The 19,191-nt window shown below is 45.2% G+C and overlaps 2 protein-coding genes across 8 annotated transcripts in view; both read left to right on the top strand.

Annotated features, from left to right (window-relative positions):
* LOC122216000 (H-2 class I histocompatibility antigen, Q10 alpha chain-like) overlaps positions 1-2,620 on the top strand; it is a 33,606-nt gene extending 30,986 nt beyond the window's left edge. For 2 of the 4 annotated variants that reach the window (XM_042932192.1, XM_042932181.1), the window contains exons 6-9: positions 797-1,072; positions 1,186-1,296; positions 1,640-1,672; positions 1,934-2,620. In XM_042932192.1, coding sequence (XP_042788126.1) covers positions 797-1,072; positions 1,186-1,296; positions 1,640-1,672; positions 1,934-1,998 — 485 coding nt within the window. In that variant the 3' untranslated portion in view covers positions 1,999-2,620. The remainder of the gene's footprint in view (positions 1-796; positions 1,073-1,185; positions 1,297-1,639; positions 1,673-1,933) is intronic. The other 2 variants (XM_042932174.1, XM_042932186.1) reach the window with 2 other exon arrangements.
* An 8,719-nt stretch (positions 2,621-11,339) lies between these two features.
* On the top strand, positions 11,340-17,877 carry TRIM52 (tripartite motif containing 52). Of its 4 annotated transcripts, none has more exons than XM_042932221.1 (2): positions 11,340-12,481; positions 17,382-17,877. In XM_042932221.1, the coding sequence occupies exons 1-2, from the start codon at positions 11,657-11,659 to the stop codon at positions 17,409-17,411; spliced, it is 855 nt and encodes a 284-aa protein (XP_042788155.1). In that variant the 5' UTR covers positions 11,340-11,656; the 3' UTR covers positions 17,412-17,877. The 4 variants fall into 4 exon arrangements, with proteins under 4 accessions (XP_042788155.1, XP_042788149.1, XP_042788163.1 ...); XM_042932215.1 differs by lacking the exon at positions 17,382-17,877 and adding an exon at positions 15,571-16,792; XM_042932229.1 differs by lacking the exon at positions 17,382-17,877 and adding an exon at positions 15,008-15,635.
* The last annotated feature ends 1,314 nt before the right edge of the window (positions 17,878-19,191 follow it).

Below are 19,191 nucleotides of genomic sequence, written 5' to 3'. Positions count from 1 at the left end.
ATATCACCTGATGAATTCGTCAGGAATCTCCACAGAAACAGAACCAACAGGATGTGTTTAGAGTGAGAGAAAGAGAAGGGGACATATTTAAGGAATCCGCCCATGTGATTGTGGAAGCTTGGGAGTTCCAAGATCTGCAGTTGGCAAACCTGGAGACCCAAGGGAGCCAGTGTTTCAGTTTGAAACTATAGTCAGGAAAAGACTGATGCCCCAGCTGAAGGTAGTTCCTTCTTACTCAGACTTTTTGTCCTGTTCAGATCTTCAAGTGATTGGATGGAGTCCACTCACACTGGGGACAGCAATCTGCTTTACTGAGTCTACTGATTCAGATGTGAATCTCACCCAGAGTAATGCTTGAGCAAATGCCTAGGCACAGTGTGGTCCAGTAAAGTTGACACATAAAATGAACCATCACTCACGGATTATGTCATTTGGAACAATCCTGAAAGGAAAAAACAAAGAATCCCCATCCGGCCCTGAGAGACTGGAGGATTGTGGACAGGAGTCAGGCTGGGCTTCAATTCCAGGCTGTCTGGCTCCAGAGCTACACACATGACCACCTCATTCCAAAGTGAGGGAAGGACCATCATTCTTGCCTTCACTTCTTGTTAGACACCTACCATGTGCAAGAAGTCATGGAGGAAGTATGTAAAGTCTCTGAGAAAGCCACAGGGTTTCTGTGGGTAGAAGGGGTGTCCTCCACCCTGGAAAATGCTAGAGCAGCCCAGGATCAGGCATGAGGAATGAGCAGAGAGCAGCTTCTCACCAGCCTTCCTCCCTCAACCTCTCTCTGCAGAGCCGCCCAAAGTGCAGGTGACAAGACACACAGCTGAGGATGGGGACATCACACTGAGATGCTGGGCCCGGGGCTTCTACCCACGGGACATCTCACTGAGCTGGTGGCTGGGGGAGGAGGAGCTGGTTCAAGAGACTGAGTATGTGGAGACACGCCCCGGTGGAGACGGTACCTACCAGACATGGGCGGCCGTGCGGGTGCCAGCCAGGATGGAGAATGGGTACATTTGCCATGTGCAGCACTCCAGCTTGAACCATACACTCACTGTGGCCTGGGGTGAGGAGATGGGCTTGGCAGAGGGGATGAGGAGGAGCAGGGGAGGGTCCCAGGGAACCCAGAGACAGTCCCATGGCATGGGGCTGGTGCCCCCTTTTCTCTGCCGTCCTTAGAAGCACCCTCTCATCAGTGGATAACCAGTGCCAAGGTTATCTCCATCATCTTCACCATCACTTTCTTGCTGGTGGCTGGAGTTTTGATTTTCATCAAGCAGTACTCTCAAGGTAAGTAGGGAAGAAAAAAAAAAGTGGTGGAGGGTCCTCACAGCCAGCTCAACCCTATAGGGAGGAATGCTCTGCTCCCATCCCTTCCACCAGAACTGTTCTCTCTTGGGGAGAAGCAACTACTATTGAACACCTGTCCCCATCTGTGGAAAAGCCCAAGTACCCCCACCCAATAGCCATACATTGCCCTAAAGACACTGTGGATCACACAGCCAGGGAAGACCACTAGGATTGACCTTCAAAAGACCCGAGAGGGGGAGAGAGAGTGGAAGGTGGGTACCTGGGACCCCCACCTCTGCCTACCACCCACCTAGTCTCTCCTTTTGTGTTCTTTTTCCCATAGCCAGGAATAAGGAATCTTGCAAACAAGCCCCAGGTGATTGTGGGATGGGTGGGTTGGGGAGAGGAAGCCCCAGGTGCTCCCAAGCATGGCTAAGATGCCTGAAAACCAAAAATGGAGGCAGGGTGGTGGGCGGAAGCTTTCCGGTCTCCAGCATGGCCTCATCCCTCACCCTCTGCTCCCTCCCACCATCTGGGAGCCAGGTGGAGGGGGCAAGGAGCACTCCATTGAGCCACTGCTGAGTTTGGGAGAGGGCTGGGGAGCAGTCTGGATCACCTCCCTACTTTCTCCCTGCAGGTGGAGAGGAGCCTCATAATTCCCAAAACCCAGTGAGCGTGGAGGCTGCTCAGCTGCTCTGCTGACACAAGTTCACTGTCACAGATCAAGGAGGTGTTTTATAGAGGGTTTGGGGGCATCCAGTGTGCTAGCTGGCTGGCAGTGGTGATCCAACTGTGAAGGGCCCACCCCACCTCAAAACTGAGCCCTCCTCAGCTCCATCAGCCTCATCACAAGCAGTCTGGGCCACTAAGATACATTTGCCATCTTCCTGAAGTCCTTTTAAAAGTCTAATTGTCTCCAGTTTGGGGGCATGGGAAGGAGGGCAGTAATAATTCCTCAGATCGGTTCACACTTGACAATTTGCACGATAATTTCATGTAAAGTGTAAATCCCACCTGAGCCTCTCAGGTACTCTGTGAGTTCGGTGATGGTATTCTCACCTCCACTTCCCCAACATGAAAACCACAGCTATGGGGAGTTAAGGAAGAACCAGAAGAACAGTCAAGGAGTTATGGGGGCAGCATGGCCAAATGCCTACCTCCTTTTATAAATGTGTTCTTGTGTGTATGTATATTTTCTTTTATAAAGAAGATTGGAGTGTTGGGGGGTGTGAGGATATGTGGTTCCTGCAGGGTGAGGGTAGGTGTGTGAGGACAAGGGGGTCCATGATGTGTGTGAGGGTGTGTAGGGAGTGACGGTGTGGGGGGGGGGGGGGCATGTGGCAGGGGGTGACTTTGTGTGTATGAGAAGTTCAAGGGACAGGTGCCCAGGGACCTGTTAGCCCAGGGCAGCTGAAGGATGGAAAACAATACAGTCAGTATTTTCCATCCTGTCCTCTTGAATGGTTTGAATTTTTACAATAAGTACATGTTACTTTTACAATAAGGGGAAGAGAAGTTTCACTATGTCCTGTGGAAATGCTTGTTAAGAATTCTTGTTAAGGATGTGTCTGGGAAGGTCCAGCCTCTCCTTCTCTGAATTTCAGTATAGCAGAAACCCTACGTCTCCTTTGTAAATAAGAATCTCCTGGGGAGCACACATTTTTGTTTATTCAGAGAGCAGTTCAAGTCACACAGCCGGCCAGCAGATGTGCAAAGGGAGAGGACTCCCTAGCCACAGCAGAGGGACCACTCCACTGGCATAAAGGACACAAGCTTGGGCCCTTCACAGGGCACCCTCTGCCTCTCTGTAGAGCCCCAAGGCATGACTAAGCCTCTTGTGGGGATTTCTGAAACCTTCATGTCTGCAGCCCTGGGAGGCCCCAAGCTGAAGGATGTGAAAGATTTGTGATACTAGACAGATTCAGCCTGCCCTGGTGGCCTGAAGAACCTCAGCAGTGAGCTTGCAACTATGTGATTGCACTGAAAATGTCTCTAATGTCTGTCTGCCTGTCTTAGTGCTGCCATCAGGATCCATGCTGTGCTGGTTCTGAGCACTTTTACATGTACTAAACTGTGTGATCCTCATAACACGCCTGTGTGGGAGAATTAATAATCCTGTGCTACAGGTGAAGACATTGAAGCCCAAGGTCCTATGGCTGGTTTGTGCCAGAGTCAGGACATGAAACCAGGAAGTCTGTGGCTACAGTCTGGGCACTTTACTACTGCACCAAAAACCTCAATGACATCTGTGCCATTCTGTAAATGGGTACATAAGCACAAATCTGCAATCCCTTATCTGCAATTGTGAAAACCCTAACCCAAAACCAGAAGTTCCTTCCTTATTTTGGCATCAAAACCCAACCTGAAGTGAAGTGAGGCTATTTGTAGGCCAGTGTGCCTTTTCACAATTTTCCACAGATATATTGATATATTTGATTATGGAGTGGTGCCCCAGACAAACTCTGGAGATGTTATGTAACATTCAGCATCTATACTTTGGCATTTTCTAAAGCCCAAAGAATTCTAAATTCTTAAATACATCTGGCCCCCAGGGTTTCAGGTAAGGGCTGTGGACCTGTATTAATAAGATTTTTTGATAATAAATATTTTATTTTTACCCTTGTCTGTACAGTGAAAATGTTGAGGCACAAGGTGGGTCTGGCCCACACCAATGGAAGGCACAAGTGCCTGTGCTGACCTTTGAAGATGTGCTTAGGATCTCCAGAGCAAAGGTCAAAACTCCATCCCTGAGGAGCATGAGGGCCCAGTGTATTTGTGGAGAAGCAGATGGGAGGAGGCTCTGGTCAGTCAGTCTCACTTTGAATTAGTATAGCTATGTCACATTTCTGTCCCCCTACCCCCAAAGACATCAGGCTCCTTCACCCACAGCTAACTTTACCCACCCCATCCTCCAGCATTGGTCCTGCCTAGTAAAGCATAGGCCTTAGACCAGCAGTTTGTGTGGCTTCTTTGATACAGAGGATTTGTAAATTCAGGGAGCCTTAGATGAGGTACTCATCCCACGGACACTGGCTTCTATAAGTGTGAGCCTTGGGCAGAATGGGCTAGAATTTCCTGTTCAGTTCTGCGCATCTCTATGTGCAGAACTCTGAGTACTTCTTGGGCTGCAGGATTGTAGGACCATCTCTCTGATGAGGAGAGAGGGCAGAAAGGCCATGGACTGATACAGTTTCAGAACGGTGCCTACAGGATGGCAGCAGAGCCCCAGCCACCTGCCACAACCCAAAGGGTAGGGTCACCACTTATCAGAGTGGCCTCATTGGCTACTTGGTTTAGAAATTGCCTGAGGGCTTGGGCTGTGCTGTCTGTATCTGCCCTAGATAGCCATTCCTTTTTTTTCACCTCACTTCCTTTTCCTAATGGTTTTCCTCAACCTCCACCTACCTGACCTTCCCGGTAGTTGGGAACCTGACATCTGCATGGGAACCTGGGACTCTGGGGACAGGGCCTGGTAGACAAAAATATCTTGAGGAGAGGGGTGGCCACTACACTGCCCCCTAACATGGGGGGGGGGGGTGCTGTTCTCCCCTTTCCTGAGTCCTACTAACCCAATAACTTCTAGTTCACACCCCTGAAAGAATCTGATCTTCTTGTTGCCAAGGGCACCACCATTCTGACCTTCAGGAAGTATCTGCTCTATAACTAGATTATGAGATCTTGGCAACTGAGCATCCTTCAGCTTTATTTTGTTTCAATCACATTTCCTTTACAGACTAGTTCAGTGTTTTGCCCATGGAACCATAAAATAAATTTTAGACCTAAAGGAACCCCATATAGCACCCTACAAGCCCCTGATAACTTGACACACTCTCCCCCACAAACCCCATGATCATGCCACCTCTCTCTGCTTCTCATGTTAGAGTCCTTCCTGTCTAGGATGTCAGCTCTCTCCAGTGCACATCTCTCTTTCTCTTCCACCCACACCCCAAGCATATATTGGTTTAAGTCCAGTGCACCTGCAAAACCTGAGACAAAGGAACATGCACCAGCACCTCATGGCCAGGTAGGAGGTGAACCTGGGAGTCCCGAGTCTAATTCCACAGAGGGATGAACAGCCCCAGAAAATAAGGTGGTCTCACTTAACCCAGGCCTTGCTCCCTCTCCCATTTTTGTTTCTCTGCTTAGCAATGGCTGGTCAGTGATCTCAACCAAAAGACAGGGGCTCTGGACCCAGCAGGACCAGCCCAGATGCCCTGCCTGCCTACCTCCCTGGTTCTTTCCTCAGCCACTCCTGCCTGGAGAGAAGCTCGTGAGAGGACAGAAGGCAAACACAGAGGGAGTTCATCTGAGCCCCAAGTGTTCCCCTGGGTGCCCCCTGATTACTACCACAGTCTTAGGAGTAGACAGAGGCAGGAGGGCAAGTGAGGAGGGTTCTAAGCACACTTGGAAGCAGTAAAGGGGCCTACAAATCTGGCAAGGACAGGAAGACAGCTTTGCAAAAAATCACAGACCCACAGGAAAAGCAACCTTCTCACCCAGCAGGGCAATACTTCCACTAGCTGCTCCTGAGAACTGCTTCTCTCTCTCAGCCCAGACTGGCCTGGCCTTGGGTCAGAACCATGGGATTTCCATCCACAGGCCATCCCCTCACTCACAGAGGCCAAGACATCTTCCCCACGGGAGGAATGCTACATCAGACTTCTCTAGTCTTCAGGCTGCACTGAGATACCCCTCCACTGACACAGATCTTACCTGCTAACCCTCTGGACTCTAGTCCCAAACCACGACTTTTTCCAGACCACCATATTTAGGGCAGAATTCAGTGTGGCCTGGAATTGTGCTTTGTGATGATGTGTCGAATGAATGAATGCATTGATTAATAAATAATAAATTATGAGTATTCGATGAATATTAGCTTCTATGTCCACCAAATACAAGGCTTCCTTACAGGCTATCCCCATTGCAGCCTCAGTCCTGTAAGTAACTGCACTGTTCCAATCCTAGAATGCCACACCTACTCTCCCCACAGCCTCCAGGAATTCTCTGAGACTTGTGCTCAGGTCATGCTCCCAGAAGCCCTCCTAGCCATCCCTGCTCTGAGGTTCCATGATGCCCACAGCACATGTCTCTCGGTTGGGTCCAGGCAGTCAAGGCTTGGCCAGCAACAAAGACCAGGAGGAAGGCCCAGTCCTGGACGAGTCTTTTTTTTTTTTTTTTTTTTAATCCCCTAACTTCCTGAAGAAGCTCACAGACCAATGTAAACAGAAGAGGATTGAAGACACAGGCTGTTTCATTTGTGTCTCTTTAGCCTTGCCCCTAGACTGCCATGTAACTGAATAGTAAGTTCCAGAATGGAATCACACAGCTTCACCTCAAGACAAACAGCTAGGGAAAAGGGAGTCAGTCTGCCAGTCTGCCCTATGCCAAAAGGCTGACCCTCAGGTTTCTCTAGGCCTGCTTCCTGGCCACATTGACGGAGCCACATGCTAGAGCAAATCCAGGACAGGGAGAGATCCAGAGAGCCAAAGCATTGCAGTGAAAATGGAGGAGAAGCTGAGCCTGAGTTAAGGAAGATGAAGGCTGTGCCAAAACTCATTTTCCCTTCACAGTGTACTAAGCTCAGAAGGCAAAATCTGTCCTTGCAACCACCTCCTGAGACATTTGCCTGGGAAGAAACAGCCAGTGGGAGGGAGCTAGGGAGTATCTGAGAATGTTGGGAGCAGGGAGAATATTGCAGGCTCCAAGTTAGACCTGACCATGAATCAGATGGGGCTTGGGGGGTTGGGAGGGTGGATTCTTACCCACACAGGCTACCTGATCTTCCCCACCAGGACACCAGAGGAGAAGACACAGGGGAACTGTCCTGGATCATATGTCTTCCATCCAGCATCTGTCCCCATCAGGAAATGGGGTGCCTGGCACTCATCATCTTCAACTCTAAAGGCTAGCTGGAAAGGAGGTGGTGAGGTGAAGAGAATGCCCTTTGAAAGAAATGAGTTGGGGGACAGGTTGAGCTTGAGGTGTCCCCTAAAATCCCTGATGATGACAACAGGCTGCTCCTGAGATCCCTAACTTTGTGTGCTGCCTGAGGACTGGTACCTCATGCTAGCTCACCTGGTCTGCTCTGGGGAGGTGCCAGCAAGGAGAGGCCTGGGGTAGCACTCCAGAGGCCTAGTTACTACCTCTTACTCAGCCTCAGTGTCCCACTCTGGTCCAGCCCCACCCATCCCAGTGAAATAACCAAAGTGCAGGGGGCTCTTAATTCCAAGGTTTAAATAATAACAGTTAAGTAGGATGTACTCAAAACTAAACCTATGTATCCCTCTGACCTAGTAACTTGACTCCTAAATCTTACATCCAGAAGAAGAAAATCCATACATATGTTCACTAAATGACAGATTCAAGTGTTCAAAGCACTGTTCATAATAGCCCCAGACTGGAAACAACCCAAATGCCCCTCAACAGAAGAACAGGTAAACAAATTTGCTCTACTTACACAATGGAGCAGTTATACCAAATTGGAATGAAGAATTTACTACTACATACAACAGCATGGATGAATCCCTTGGACATTAAGTAAAATGAAAGAAGCCAAGCATAAAAGCACACATTGTATGTTCCATTTTGGTGAAGTTCACAAAAAGACAAAACTAATCCATGGCTACAGAAGTCAGGATAGTGCTTGCCTGCTATGGGGAATGAGTGGAAGTGGACATGGGATTTCTGGGGATGCCCATTTCTTGTTCTCAATGTATAACTTTGAAATTTTTTTGGAGCTATAAATTTATGATTTGTGCATTTCTGTATGGATGTCACATTTCAAGTGGAGGGGAGTGAAAGAACTACCAGTATTTCTGGAGTCTATAACAGTGACACCACCCACAAACCCACAACCAGACTCAAGGCAGACCTACTGGTCACACTCACCTGTCCAGCCAGGACCTCTGTAATCTGACTCAAGAAGGGAGTGCTAGGGAAAGAGTCTGGCTCTTGAACCCAGAGGGGAGAAACAAGCCAGAATCACATCAAAAGACACTCTAGAGATCCTCTATTCCATGCCTCCTAGCCCAGGTGTCAGCAAACATTTTCTGTAAAGTATCAGAGAGTAAATATTTTAGATTTCTCTGGCCACATATAGTCTCCATCCACATATTCATCTTTATTGAACTCCTTTAAAATTTAAAAACCATTCTTGGGGTGCCCTGGGTGACTCAGTCAGTTGAGCCCCAGACAATGGATTTTAGCTCAGGTCATGATCTCACAGTTCGTGGGACCGAGTCCCACTTTGGGCTCTGTGCTGACAGTGTGGAGCCTGCTTGGGATTCTCTCTCTCCCTCTCTCTCTGCTGTGCCCCACCCCCACCAACTCATGCATGCATGCTTGCACTCTTTCTCTCAAAATAAATAAACTTAAAAAAAAATTTAAATTTAAATTTAAAATTTAAATTTAAAAAAATTTAAAAAAAATAAAATTTAAAAACCATTCTTACCTCTTGGGGTTTACAAAAAGAAACTGAGGGCCAGATTTGTCAACCCCTGGGCAACGTAACCAATGCTAGACTGCCCCTCTAGTACCTCTGACAAATGGTCCCCAGTGTCTGTGACAAGGGCTTGCCTTGTCACCATGAACTGAAATTTAATTATCTGCAGTTGAACTCTTGTGTGGGCTTCTCCAACCTAAAAATTCTGCTAGGGGCACATGGCTGGTTGGGTCCAAAGAGCATGCAACTCTGAGCAGCCCCCTCTTCTTTTGTTCTACTCCCCAGCTGGTTCCCCTACCATTCCATGTGTAGGGTACAACCCGCATTCAGAGATGGGTAAGTATTTCAGCCTTGAAATGCAGTTTCAGTTCTTCTTGTTCAGATTTCCCCTCGTGGCTCCTCAGCTCGGTCATGACCTCTAGGAAGGCTCCCAGATTGTATAATGGGAATTTACTTGTTAGTTTCCTAACAAATAAACACTACCAATAGATGCCCCACTGTAGGCAGGCCAGGCCTGGGTTTCAACTCCCTCCCTCTCCAAACATAAGGTTTTCCAAACCACTAAGCGACAGGCAGTAGGACATTTTTCACCACAGGGTCCCAATCTCCTGACCCTTCAAAGAGGAGGACTTTCTTCTATGGCTCATCTACTACAGGAAGGGCATATAATAGTAGGTGATGGGGATACAAAGATAGCCCCAGTAGGCACTGTTCCAATTACTTTACAGATGTCAATTATTCCAACTTCACAACAACTCTAATATATGTGTGCTACTGTCATCTTTATTTTGCAGATGGGGATATAGCAGCACAGTTGTTAAGAAACTAGTCCAAAGTCACACACAGAGTTAAGTGACAGAGTTGGAGTGCTAACACAGTCTGGGACGAGCCTCAGGGAAGCGTCTCCTTCAAGAGGTTATGCCTAGGCAGAGACCTGAAGGATAATTAAGGAGCTATATCTGGGTGAACCAGTGAAACAAAAGCCTTCCAGGTGGAAGAACATGCCCAAAGACATAGAGGCCAACAGCCTAGCATGAGTGTGTCAGACTTCCATTTCAGGTGGATGGTTCTGGTGGCTTCAGGATGGACTGAAATGAGGGCAAACGACCCTTTAGGAAATGTATCCAGTTGGAAGCTGATAGGGTCAGATCTAGGATGACAGGAAGAGATAGAGAAATCGGCCTAGGTTTGGGGAGATAAAAATCAGCAGGACTTGATGGTTGCATTTTGTTGTGTTTGTTTACTATTTATTCAGCAGATAGGCTGTATGTTCAGCATTATGATAGATGAGCTGCATGTACAATGTTAACAGCACATTTACCATCCCTGCTCTGTAGAATTTACAGTTCAAGTTTGGGCTCAGAGAGGGACAGCAGGGGTTCCAGGGTGCCTTGAAGATTCCATTAGGGCAGGTGGTGTTCCTCAAACCAAATAGTGAGCAATTACTGAGGGGTGCAGTCATACCAGTGGATCTTGAACAGCATTTTACCGAAGCAAAATAGAATAGAACATATCAGGGTGCCTTGACTGCCATAAGGGAAAGAACAATTTTCAGAAATCTTATTTCTGTTACATATGTGCAAGTCTGTATTGGATTAATATGTGCAACGCACTTAATGAGGGTCAAGGAAAGAAAGAAAAACAAACCTTGTAAAAACCTTGGGTTAAGGATAACCACACGCCTGTAACTGAACACCTTGAAGGGACTGATCATGCCTTACTCATGTTTTTGTTCCTATAATAAAGTGGATGGATAAATGGATGGGTTATGCATGTATGTGATAGATGGATGAATTAAATGAATTAATGATGGACATTAATTAAATGAATGGGCAGGTGGATGGGTGGATGTATTCATGCATGCATGCATGCATGGATAAGTGAGGGGATGGTGAATGGAAGCATTATTGATGAAGACAAAAAGATCTATAGAATAAGTCAGCGTAGGGCATACTGAGTCTGAGGTTATCTGAGAAGTTGCAGGACAGTGGAGATGGACATAGAAGTCGTAACGGGAGAGATGAGGGCTAGAAAGCCGAGGCTCTGCAGGTAGTAAGGGATTAATTGGTTTGAGGAGAAAAGTTGGAGGTATACGAGTCCCCACGCGAGATCGTTTGATTTCACAGCCACTCCACGCTACCGCAAGCACCACCCCACTGCGTTCTTGCAGGCCACACCCTCGAGCGTGGCCTCCGTGGAGAGGGCGTTCTCACTACCACAAAGGCTTCAGGCTAGAAGGGCCGAAAGTGCACGAGAGCGCGAGTTTGGACGCCGCTCTCCCCACCCTTTTGGGTCCGTGTCCGGGGAACTGCCTCGGCTGAGGGACTGCTGGACACTCTGTGTCTGGCTGGTGTGGAGCGGTGTAATGGTGTGTTGATTCTCTTTCCACTTCTGCCCATTCTCACCAGTCTTTCCTATCAGGACCGGCTGGATGGCCGTCAGGGCTCCCAACTGTCGCGTCCCCTGGGGCATCATAGAGAACGTAGTCCTCCATTGGCTCAGTCTACCCTTTCCGAGTGTGGGTTAGAGCGCCTACGTCATTTTCTGTCGCCTCGGGCTGGGTGGGGAGTGCCGCCACCAGAGGAGGACGCTGCTGGGTCGGGCAAACCTGGAGGGAGGCAAGAAACGTGTCGGGACCGGGATTTGCAAGCTGAGGCTGGAAGGAAAGTGGAAGCTGCAGCCTGGTTCCGCTCCCGCTCCTCTTGGAGGGCGGCTGAGTCGGCGTCAGAGGGCTTTCGCGCCTTGAGCTGGGAAGAGCCTGAGGGAGGGGAGTAAGGCTCCTTTGCCGGCCTGAGGAGGAAGAGCAGTGTAGAGAAAAACCTTGGGTCACAAGCGTAGCTTGGACACGTAGCCTGCAGACACGTTCCCCGCTCCTCAGCTCGGAGTTGACGCATCCACACCTCCAGGCTGCGCATTAAAATGGCTGGCTGTGCCACTACTCCTAACCCCATGCAGACCCTTCAGGAGGAAGCGGTGTGTGCCATCTGCCTGGATTACTTCAAGGATCCCGTTTCCATAGGCTGTGGGCACAACTTCTGCCGAGGATGTGTGACCCAACTGTGGGGCAAGGAAGATGAGGAAGACAGGGACGGGGAAGAAGATGGATGGGAAGAAGACGAGGACGACGATGTGGAGGGGGCCACCGGTGTATGGGACAACTCTATTCGAGAGGTTTTGTACCAGGGCAGTGCTGACGAGGTGTTCCAGGACCAAGAAGATGATGAACTCTGGGTTGGTGACGGTGGCGTCAGGAATTGGGACATGGACTATGTGTGGGACCAGGAGGAAGAAGAGGAGGAAGATCAGGACTATTACCTGGGAAGCTTGAGACATGACCTGAGAATTGACGTCTACCCAGAAGAGGAGATATTGGAAGAATACGAGGACGACGAAGAGCTGTATCCTGACACCCACTTGCCTCCTCCTCCTCCACCTCCACCTCCCCCACCTCCTCCGCCCCCTCCACGTCAGTTCATCTGTCCCCAGTGCCGAAAGAGCTTTAAGCGTCGCAGCTTTCGTCCCAACTTGCAGCTAGCCAACATGGTCCAGATAATTCGCCAGATGAGCCCCACTCCTTATCGAGGAAGTCGGGGGAATGATCAGGGCATCTGCTCCAAACACCAGGAAGCCCTGAAACTTTTTTGTGAAGTGGACAAAGAGGCTATCTGTGTGGTGTGCCGAGAATCCAGGACCCACAAACAACACAGCGTGGTGCCAGTGGAGGAGGTGGTGCAGGAGTACAAGGTGAGAGGCACAAGGGGGGAAGGAGAATGGGGGGGTGAGGGGAGTGGAGAGAAAAACAAGGGCAGCTGGGAGGCAGATACTTGCTAGTTGAATCTTTTTTGTGAGAGATAAGGGCACAGTAGTGGAGAGAGATGGGCATATGTGGACAAGAGACACACTGGCTGAGGCTGATTGGCTTCCCCAAAGGAAGCTGAGCAGAGGCACCAAAGCTGACCACTGTTGTTATTCCCTTTCAATCTGAGTATCAGTGGCATGTCCCTAGTACCAAATTTCACTCTGTTGAGTACTGAGGGTGTACCTGACCAAGACTCCAAGACCCTTAACACATAGGAATGGAAAGCCATTAAGTACTTGAACCATAATAGACATTTGAAACCTCAGAGCACAAGCAGTGTCAAAACAGATGACTGGGGAAACACACACACACAAACATTGCTGGTTTTGGTATGCTGAAATGCCAGGTAGGAGTCATAGACTAAGTGCAACTGGCCATACCCCCTTCCCAAAATCTGAGGTTGCTTCCTCACCTTCAGTGGGGTCTGTTTTCCCTGTAGAGAGAGGCAGAGGACATAAACATCTTTATGATGGATCAAAAGAAGTCTCATGTCCTTACCACTCTCCTTTCCTGGTATTTTATCATGAAAGGAGTGAGGGATTTAGGATGAGATGACCTGGCTCTGCCACTTACTGTCTAAACTTGGGCAGGTCTCCACCTCTTACCTTTACTTTTCCCCTAGGCTTGTTAAAATTAAAAGAGACCATGTACGTGAAAGTTTTTTATAAACCATGAAGCACTAAACAGATGTTTGCTTTTATTTGATTTTCCTGTAATTTGTCTTTGCTTTGGGTTCTGATTTAGTTAATACATTGCTTTCCTGACCTGAGTAGTAGAGAGTTATCTCAATGACCACATAAATAATATCTTCCTTACCAAAAGCCTAGGTGAATGTGACTTCTAGCAGTACCCAAGGAAGGAGAGGACATCTCAGGCCCCAAAAGTTTTATCTTGGATATTCATTAGCAGCTGCTCACATCTCAGTGTGCTTTACAGTTTATAAAATCTATTTCCTCATGTTCTCCTACAGCAGTGGTTTTCCAGTTGTGGATTTTGACCAATTAGTGGGTCTTAAAATAAATGTGTCATGCCCAGCATTATTTTAAAATTAAACAGAAAATATCAGGGTTCATGGAACATAGTAAGGTAAACATTGTCTTATGAAAGCTTTAAATTATGTGTACACCTGTGTATACTTGGTCTCACAGTAAAACGTATTGCTTACTCTGGGTTGCAGTCAAAACACAAATGCTGTCCTAAGGCATCATACATTAGCTATTATCATCACCCTTCAATTTAGTTACTGGTAAGTGCACAGTGAGACACTACAGTCTTAACTACAAATCACTGCTAATTTCATCATACAAACCTGACTTTAAGGACAACCCTAGCACCATGCTTTCCCCCAGGGTAATAAAGTTTGCCTCCAGAAGAAACTCTGTCCTATACTTCTGGTTTTTAGTACAGTGAACCTGAGGAAAGAAGGTAACCTTTCATTCCTCTGCTAGAATTTTCTGTAAGGATTTTGAAACCACAATTTTCACTGAAAGTTAAAAGAGATGGTCTTTTCAACTAGGGAAGCCAGATAACACTCACTTGAAACTTGAATTATTTATAAAACATACCAGTAAACATAAACAGCAAAACCAAGTTAAACAAATTGGGGATAATTCCTTTCAAAATATAGAATATTTAAAAGAAAATAAAACTTTTATTTTCAAACACATACCAGAATTTAAGTAGATGGTATTGCCAAACATAGGAATTACAATGAAGATGTTAAAACTTTTATTTTATGTATGTATAAACTTTTAGTAATTGGTAATGTAGTTTCGTTACTGCCTTTCATTGGTCAACATATACCAGCAGCATAATTTACAATTTTACTGAAAACTCTCATGATAGGTAACATTATAAGAAACTATTTTTGTATAAAGGTTTATTTCATATTATGCATTATCCATCACACAGTTCTGGTTACAGTGAATTCTTGTCAGCTACCACTTGAACACATTTTTTTAATCTACTTTGAAGGTGATCAAGCTTTTTAGTTTTAGGGACTGAGTAGGGAGTTGTTACTCATAGACTCAAGGAATAGGTCAGTGATTTTTCAGGAATAGGAGAGAAAGGCTTTCTCTCTCCCTCCACAAGTTATATTAGCATTGCACATATGGGGAATGTTATAATTTATAAAAGAACTCCTTGGCTGGTGGGAATACAAAGATAGAACAAGAAACATTCAGAGTAAGGCCTATAATTAATGAGGCATATGAACAGGTTGGGTAGCCACAGATGTTCATTGTGGGTATGATGCTAAATATTTATACTGCTATTTTTCTTGCATATCCAAGACAATTATATTGTTTCGAGGTCAATGTACTTTTAAAGTTTAATTTTGTATAAAAAGAGGCTTTTTAGCTCTGAAAAGCTTACTTATTTACATCTTCCATTTTGTCCATCCCATGAGTTAGAGTTCATCTTGACTCTTCAAGATAGAATCAGAGGATTATGAAAGTAAAAGCATTTAGATTTGACCAAGGGCACCATTAAATGGTGTCAGGTTTTAGGCGGCAGATGGGTGTATAAAAAGGAAATGAACAAAGATTTCACTTGTTGGGGTTCAGGCACAACTGGATGCCTGTATTGCCCTGCCACCCAGCTGCCGCCAATAAAATCATTCATCGTTCTGCAAGAGGGACCAGATGCTTCCATCATCAGTACTCCTTTTTCTGTTTTCTCCTTTGAGGTAGCTAAATATGGCAGCCAAAAAGTTATTTGAGGCTTTTATCAAGTATATATTCACGTTATGATGCAGAAGATAGGGTCATCTTCTTCAGTTGAGTTACCAGTTACCTGAAAATGTTGGGCAGTGACACAATGCCAAACACTGTTAAATTTATGCCATTAAAAACAGTGGAGTATTCTGCAAAGCACAATTCTCTGAAGCTTTAAGATTGGACAGTATTGGAATATTAACAGCAATCTTCCAAAAGCTATGAAAGCATAATATTAAATAGCCCTTTTAATTGCAAAGGAGAAAAAAATGAAGAAATTTGTGAAGCCTTGCATTCCAAGTGCTGCCACAACTTTGAGAGGAAATTGAGGAATTCCAGACTTTCTTCATCTACTTCTACAGTCTTAACTCTGAAATAATGACTGAACATATCAAACTTCAGGTTTTAAAAACTTCAGCTCATCTTTCTTTGCTGTTGAGATGAATCTACTGAAAAAAAAAAGTGTGCTTTGCTTATGTTTAAAAATAAAGCTTTAAAAACTGTGGATGTGGTGGTTTCATAAACGTAATACTTGACCACTAAAAACAGTATTTTTGAAGCTGTATCAAATGAACTGAATTGGAAGAAAATTATACGAGTATACTCGGTGGTGCTACAGCAATGGAGTGTTCTAAATCTGGGTTTTTGGCAAGAACTGAAGAAAACTGTGTGTAAGATGTACTGTAGCAATCCCCACCAAGCATCCACTTCCACTGATTGACCCATAATCTACTGGAAATCTTCACCTTGCTGTCAGCATAACCCTTGTGAAAAACAGTAGATTTGATCCCAGTTTGCCTTGATTTTTGAAGATCTGTTCAGAATGCCATTGAGAGTGTTTTCTCTTATGTACTAAGGTTCCTTGGTTGTCAAAGAACTGTACTCAGCTGAATTTATGGACAGAACTGACTTTGAAACACCAATGACAAAATAACTCTCTGATTTTGGAACACCATCTAAAGAGAATTTGTTCTTTAAAATTTCAAAAATTAGAACTTTTGACAGAATGTAATGCATTGAAGCTTAAAATACATTGACCCTGAAATGTCAAAAGGCAAACACCAACATCACTCTCATTATGAAATACTTTAAGCAAAACTTGCCAAAAATCCAGCTACACATAGCAAACTCATGCTAAAAATGTCTAACTTGCTTGGCCAATCTTTCAAGGACTAGATTTCTGAATGTTATTTCAAGACAAAAATATGAAATACCCATAACTATTTTGGGTGATTGTTCTTGACCTTGTTCTTAAAACCTACCTGGGGTCGCTTTTATAAAGAATGTTTTCAACTGTTGGTTGGTTCAATTCCTTTAAGAGGAGTATGTGGAACTTTAAGTCTGTTTGTTTTGACTAGAAACTTCCAGATAAATACTCTAGAGAAATTGGGATATAAAATGTCTAAGCATATGTGAAGACTTTGTTCCATTTGTTATTCCATTTTCTCTTTACATCTTAAAAGCTTTTTTGGGGGGGTGGGGGGGGTGGGGTGGAGTATATCTAGCTGTGGGGAGAGGACAGTACAAGAGTATTGTTAAAGCAGCTTGTGTTTTGTTACATCTTCTACACCACCCAAGAAAGATAAGGCTTTTAACAGTGACATAGTTATCACATCATCTGAATAAATTTTTGCCTTCCAAAATTACCCTTGCTTTGATTTTTAGTCATGATACTTGTGAAATTTTAAATAACACTAGAGGGAAAATGTGAAATTTTTACGTATATGAAAAGTAGAGCTATGGGTTCCAAAAACGTTAAGGAAAAACTGGTATATCCATATTCACCAGATATTCATCTATTTATTGAATGTTTTCCCTACTAGGTTCAGCTATTGACTGTTGTATCACAAGTCAGACTGTTTAAACTTGGTCCTCACTACTCCTATGGTTGTACCTGGGACCTCATCTTTACAGACTTGCTACTTATCTGAAACCCTCACTTTAAACTGCACTATGACCTTAGCTCTTTGCCTCCTAATGCAGTTAAACACACTCTAGTTATACCTGCTCTTCAGTTTTGTGGAGGCCACAGTTCACTGACTCCTAATTTTTTTCTTTCCCAATTTAATAGATTCTTGCTGAGCCTGGACCTCATGATTAGTCTTGGCATGAAGAACGGATCCACACTGTAGTCTAGACCAGCGTTTCTCAACCTCAGCACTAATGACATTTTGAATAAGAGAATTCTTTGCAGGTTGGGGCTGTCCTGTGCATTATAGGATGCCTAGGAGCATTCCCTGGACTCTACCCACCAGATGTAAGTAGCACCCCTCCATCAGCTGTGGCAACCACAAATGTCTCCCAACATTTCCAAATGTCTTATGGAGAGGGGTGACAGGAGCAAAATCATCCATGGTTAAGAATCATTGGTCTAGACTCAGGGAAAGTGGTCAAATCCACAGATGTGCCATTACCAGCTTTACTTATGCCCTATAGCCAGTGATTGACATAGGTGTTTAAAAGTGTTCAATGGGGTACCAGGATGACTCAGTCAGCATCTGACAATGGCTCAGGTCATGATCTCATGGTTTGTGAGTTTAAGCCCCATATCAGGCTGTCTGCTGTCAGCACAGAGCCTGTTTTGGATCCTCTGTCCCCTGCTCTCTATGCCCTTTCGCTGCTTGCTTGTGCTCTGTAAAATTAAATTTAAATTAATATTATCTTTTTAAAAAAAGTGTTCAATGGAAAAATAGCCCCACCTACCTAGAACCTTATTAAACGGTCTTAGCATCAGTGTATTAATTGATATGACCCCTACTTCTCCCAGCTCTTGGCAGGCAGGTGGCAAAGTCAGCAAACTTTAAAAAAAAAAAATTTTTTTTAATGTTTGTTTATTTTTGACAGAGAGAGAGAGAGAGAGAGAGAGAGACACAGAGCATGAGTGGGGGAGAGGCAGAGAGAGAGGGAGACCCAGAATTCGAAGCAGGCTCCAGGCTCTGAGCTGTCAGCACAGAGCCTAACACAGGGCCCGAACTCACAGAGTGCAAGATCATCATGACCTGAGACGAAGTCGGATGCTCAACCGACTGAGCCACTCAGGCACCCCAGCAAACTTTTTTTTTTAAGCCAGAGCTGCATATGTCACTGCCATTTGGGAGAGCAAGGCCTATGACAGATAAAGCAATGTATGAAATCAAGATCTAGAAATGATGAGTAATAAAAGACAATCACTTCAGCAAATATCAGTTTCAGCAGGGCTACAGGACAGTCATTTTTTGTTTTGATTTTTAAGTATTATGCAGAATTTACAAAACCAGAGCCTGCCTGCTCCTGGTGGAGTGGAGTGGCCCTGCTTTAATAAGTATAACGTCAACCCCTAAAGCACTTCCTTAAAACCTGAGTCTCCTCTACTAGCCACCAACCTCTGGCCCCTATGCCATGCCTCCAGAAATCTTTATAGGACCTACAGATTCTATGCTATGTCCCACCCCCAACTCCTGACCCCCTCTGAAAGTTAATCCTGGAACAATGAAAGTTATTACAAATATTTATTGACTGATAAAAGATTACAAAAAGGGGGACACAAGACATTAGGCTGTTATACCAGGTCTGAAAGGACTTTGCAACAATGGAAGTATTCTAAATCTATGCTATTTGATATAGTAGCTACATATGACTTAAGCTCTTGAAATGTGTCTAGTGCAACTCAGGAACTGAATTTTTAATTGTATTTAATTTTAATTAATTTGAAATAGCCACTAGTGGCTATCAAGTTATATTGAATTGTATAGTTCCATAGAAAGAAGGCTCGTTGAATTCTGGTCCTTCCTAGGACTCAGGAATAGAGGCAAGTCCAAAGGAAAGATGAAAAAGAAATGAGACAACTTTCTTTTCCCCATCAGAAGAGGCAGGCTCAAAGGTGTTATTTTTTGACACAGAAG

Source organism: Panthera leo, chromosome A1 (genome assembly GCF_018350215.1).
Source record: "Panthera leo isolate Ple1 chromosome A1, P.leo_Ple1_pat1.1, whole genome shotgun sequence".
Lineage (NCBI taxonomy): Eukaryota > Metazoa > Chordata > Mammalia > Carnivora > Felidae > Panthera > Panthera leo.
The sequence above is the reverse complement of the archived record's forward strand: the minus strand, read 5'-3'. Positions and strand labels throughout refer to the sequence as shown.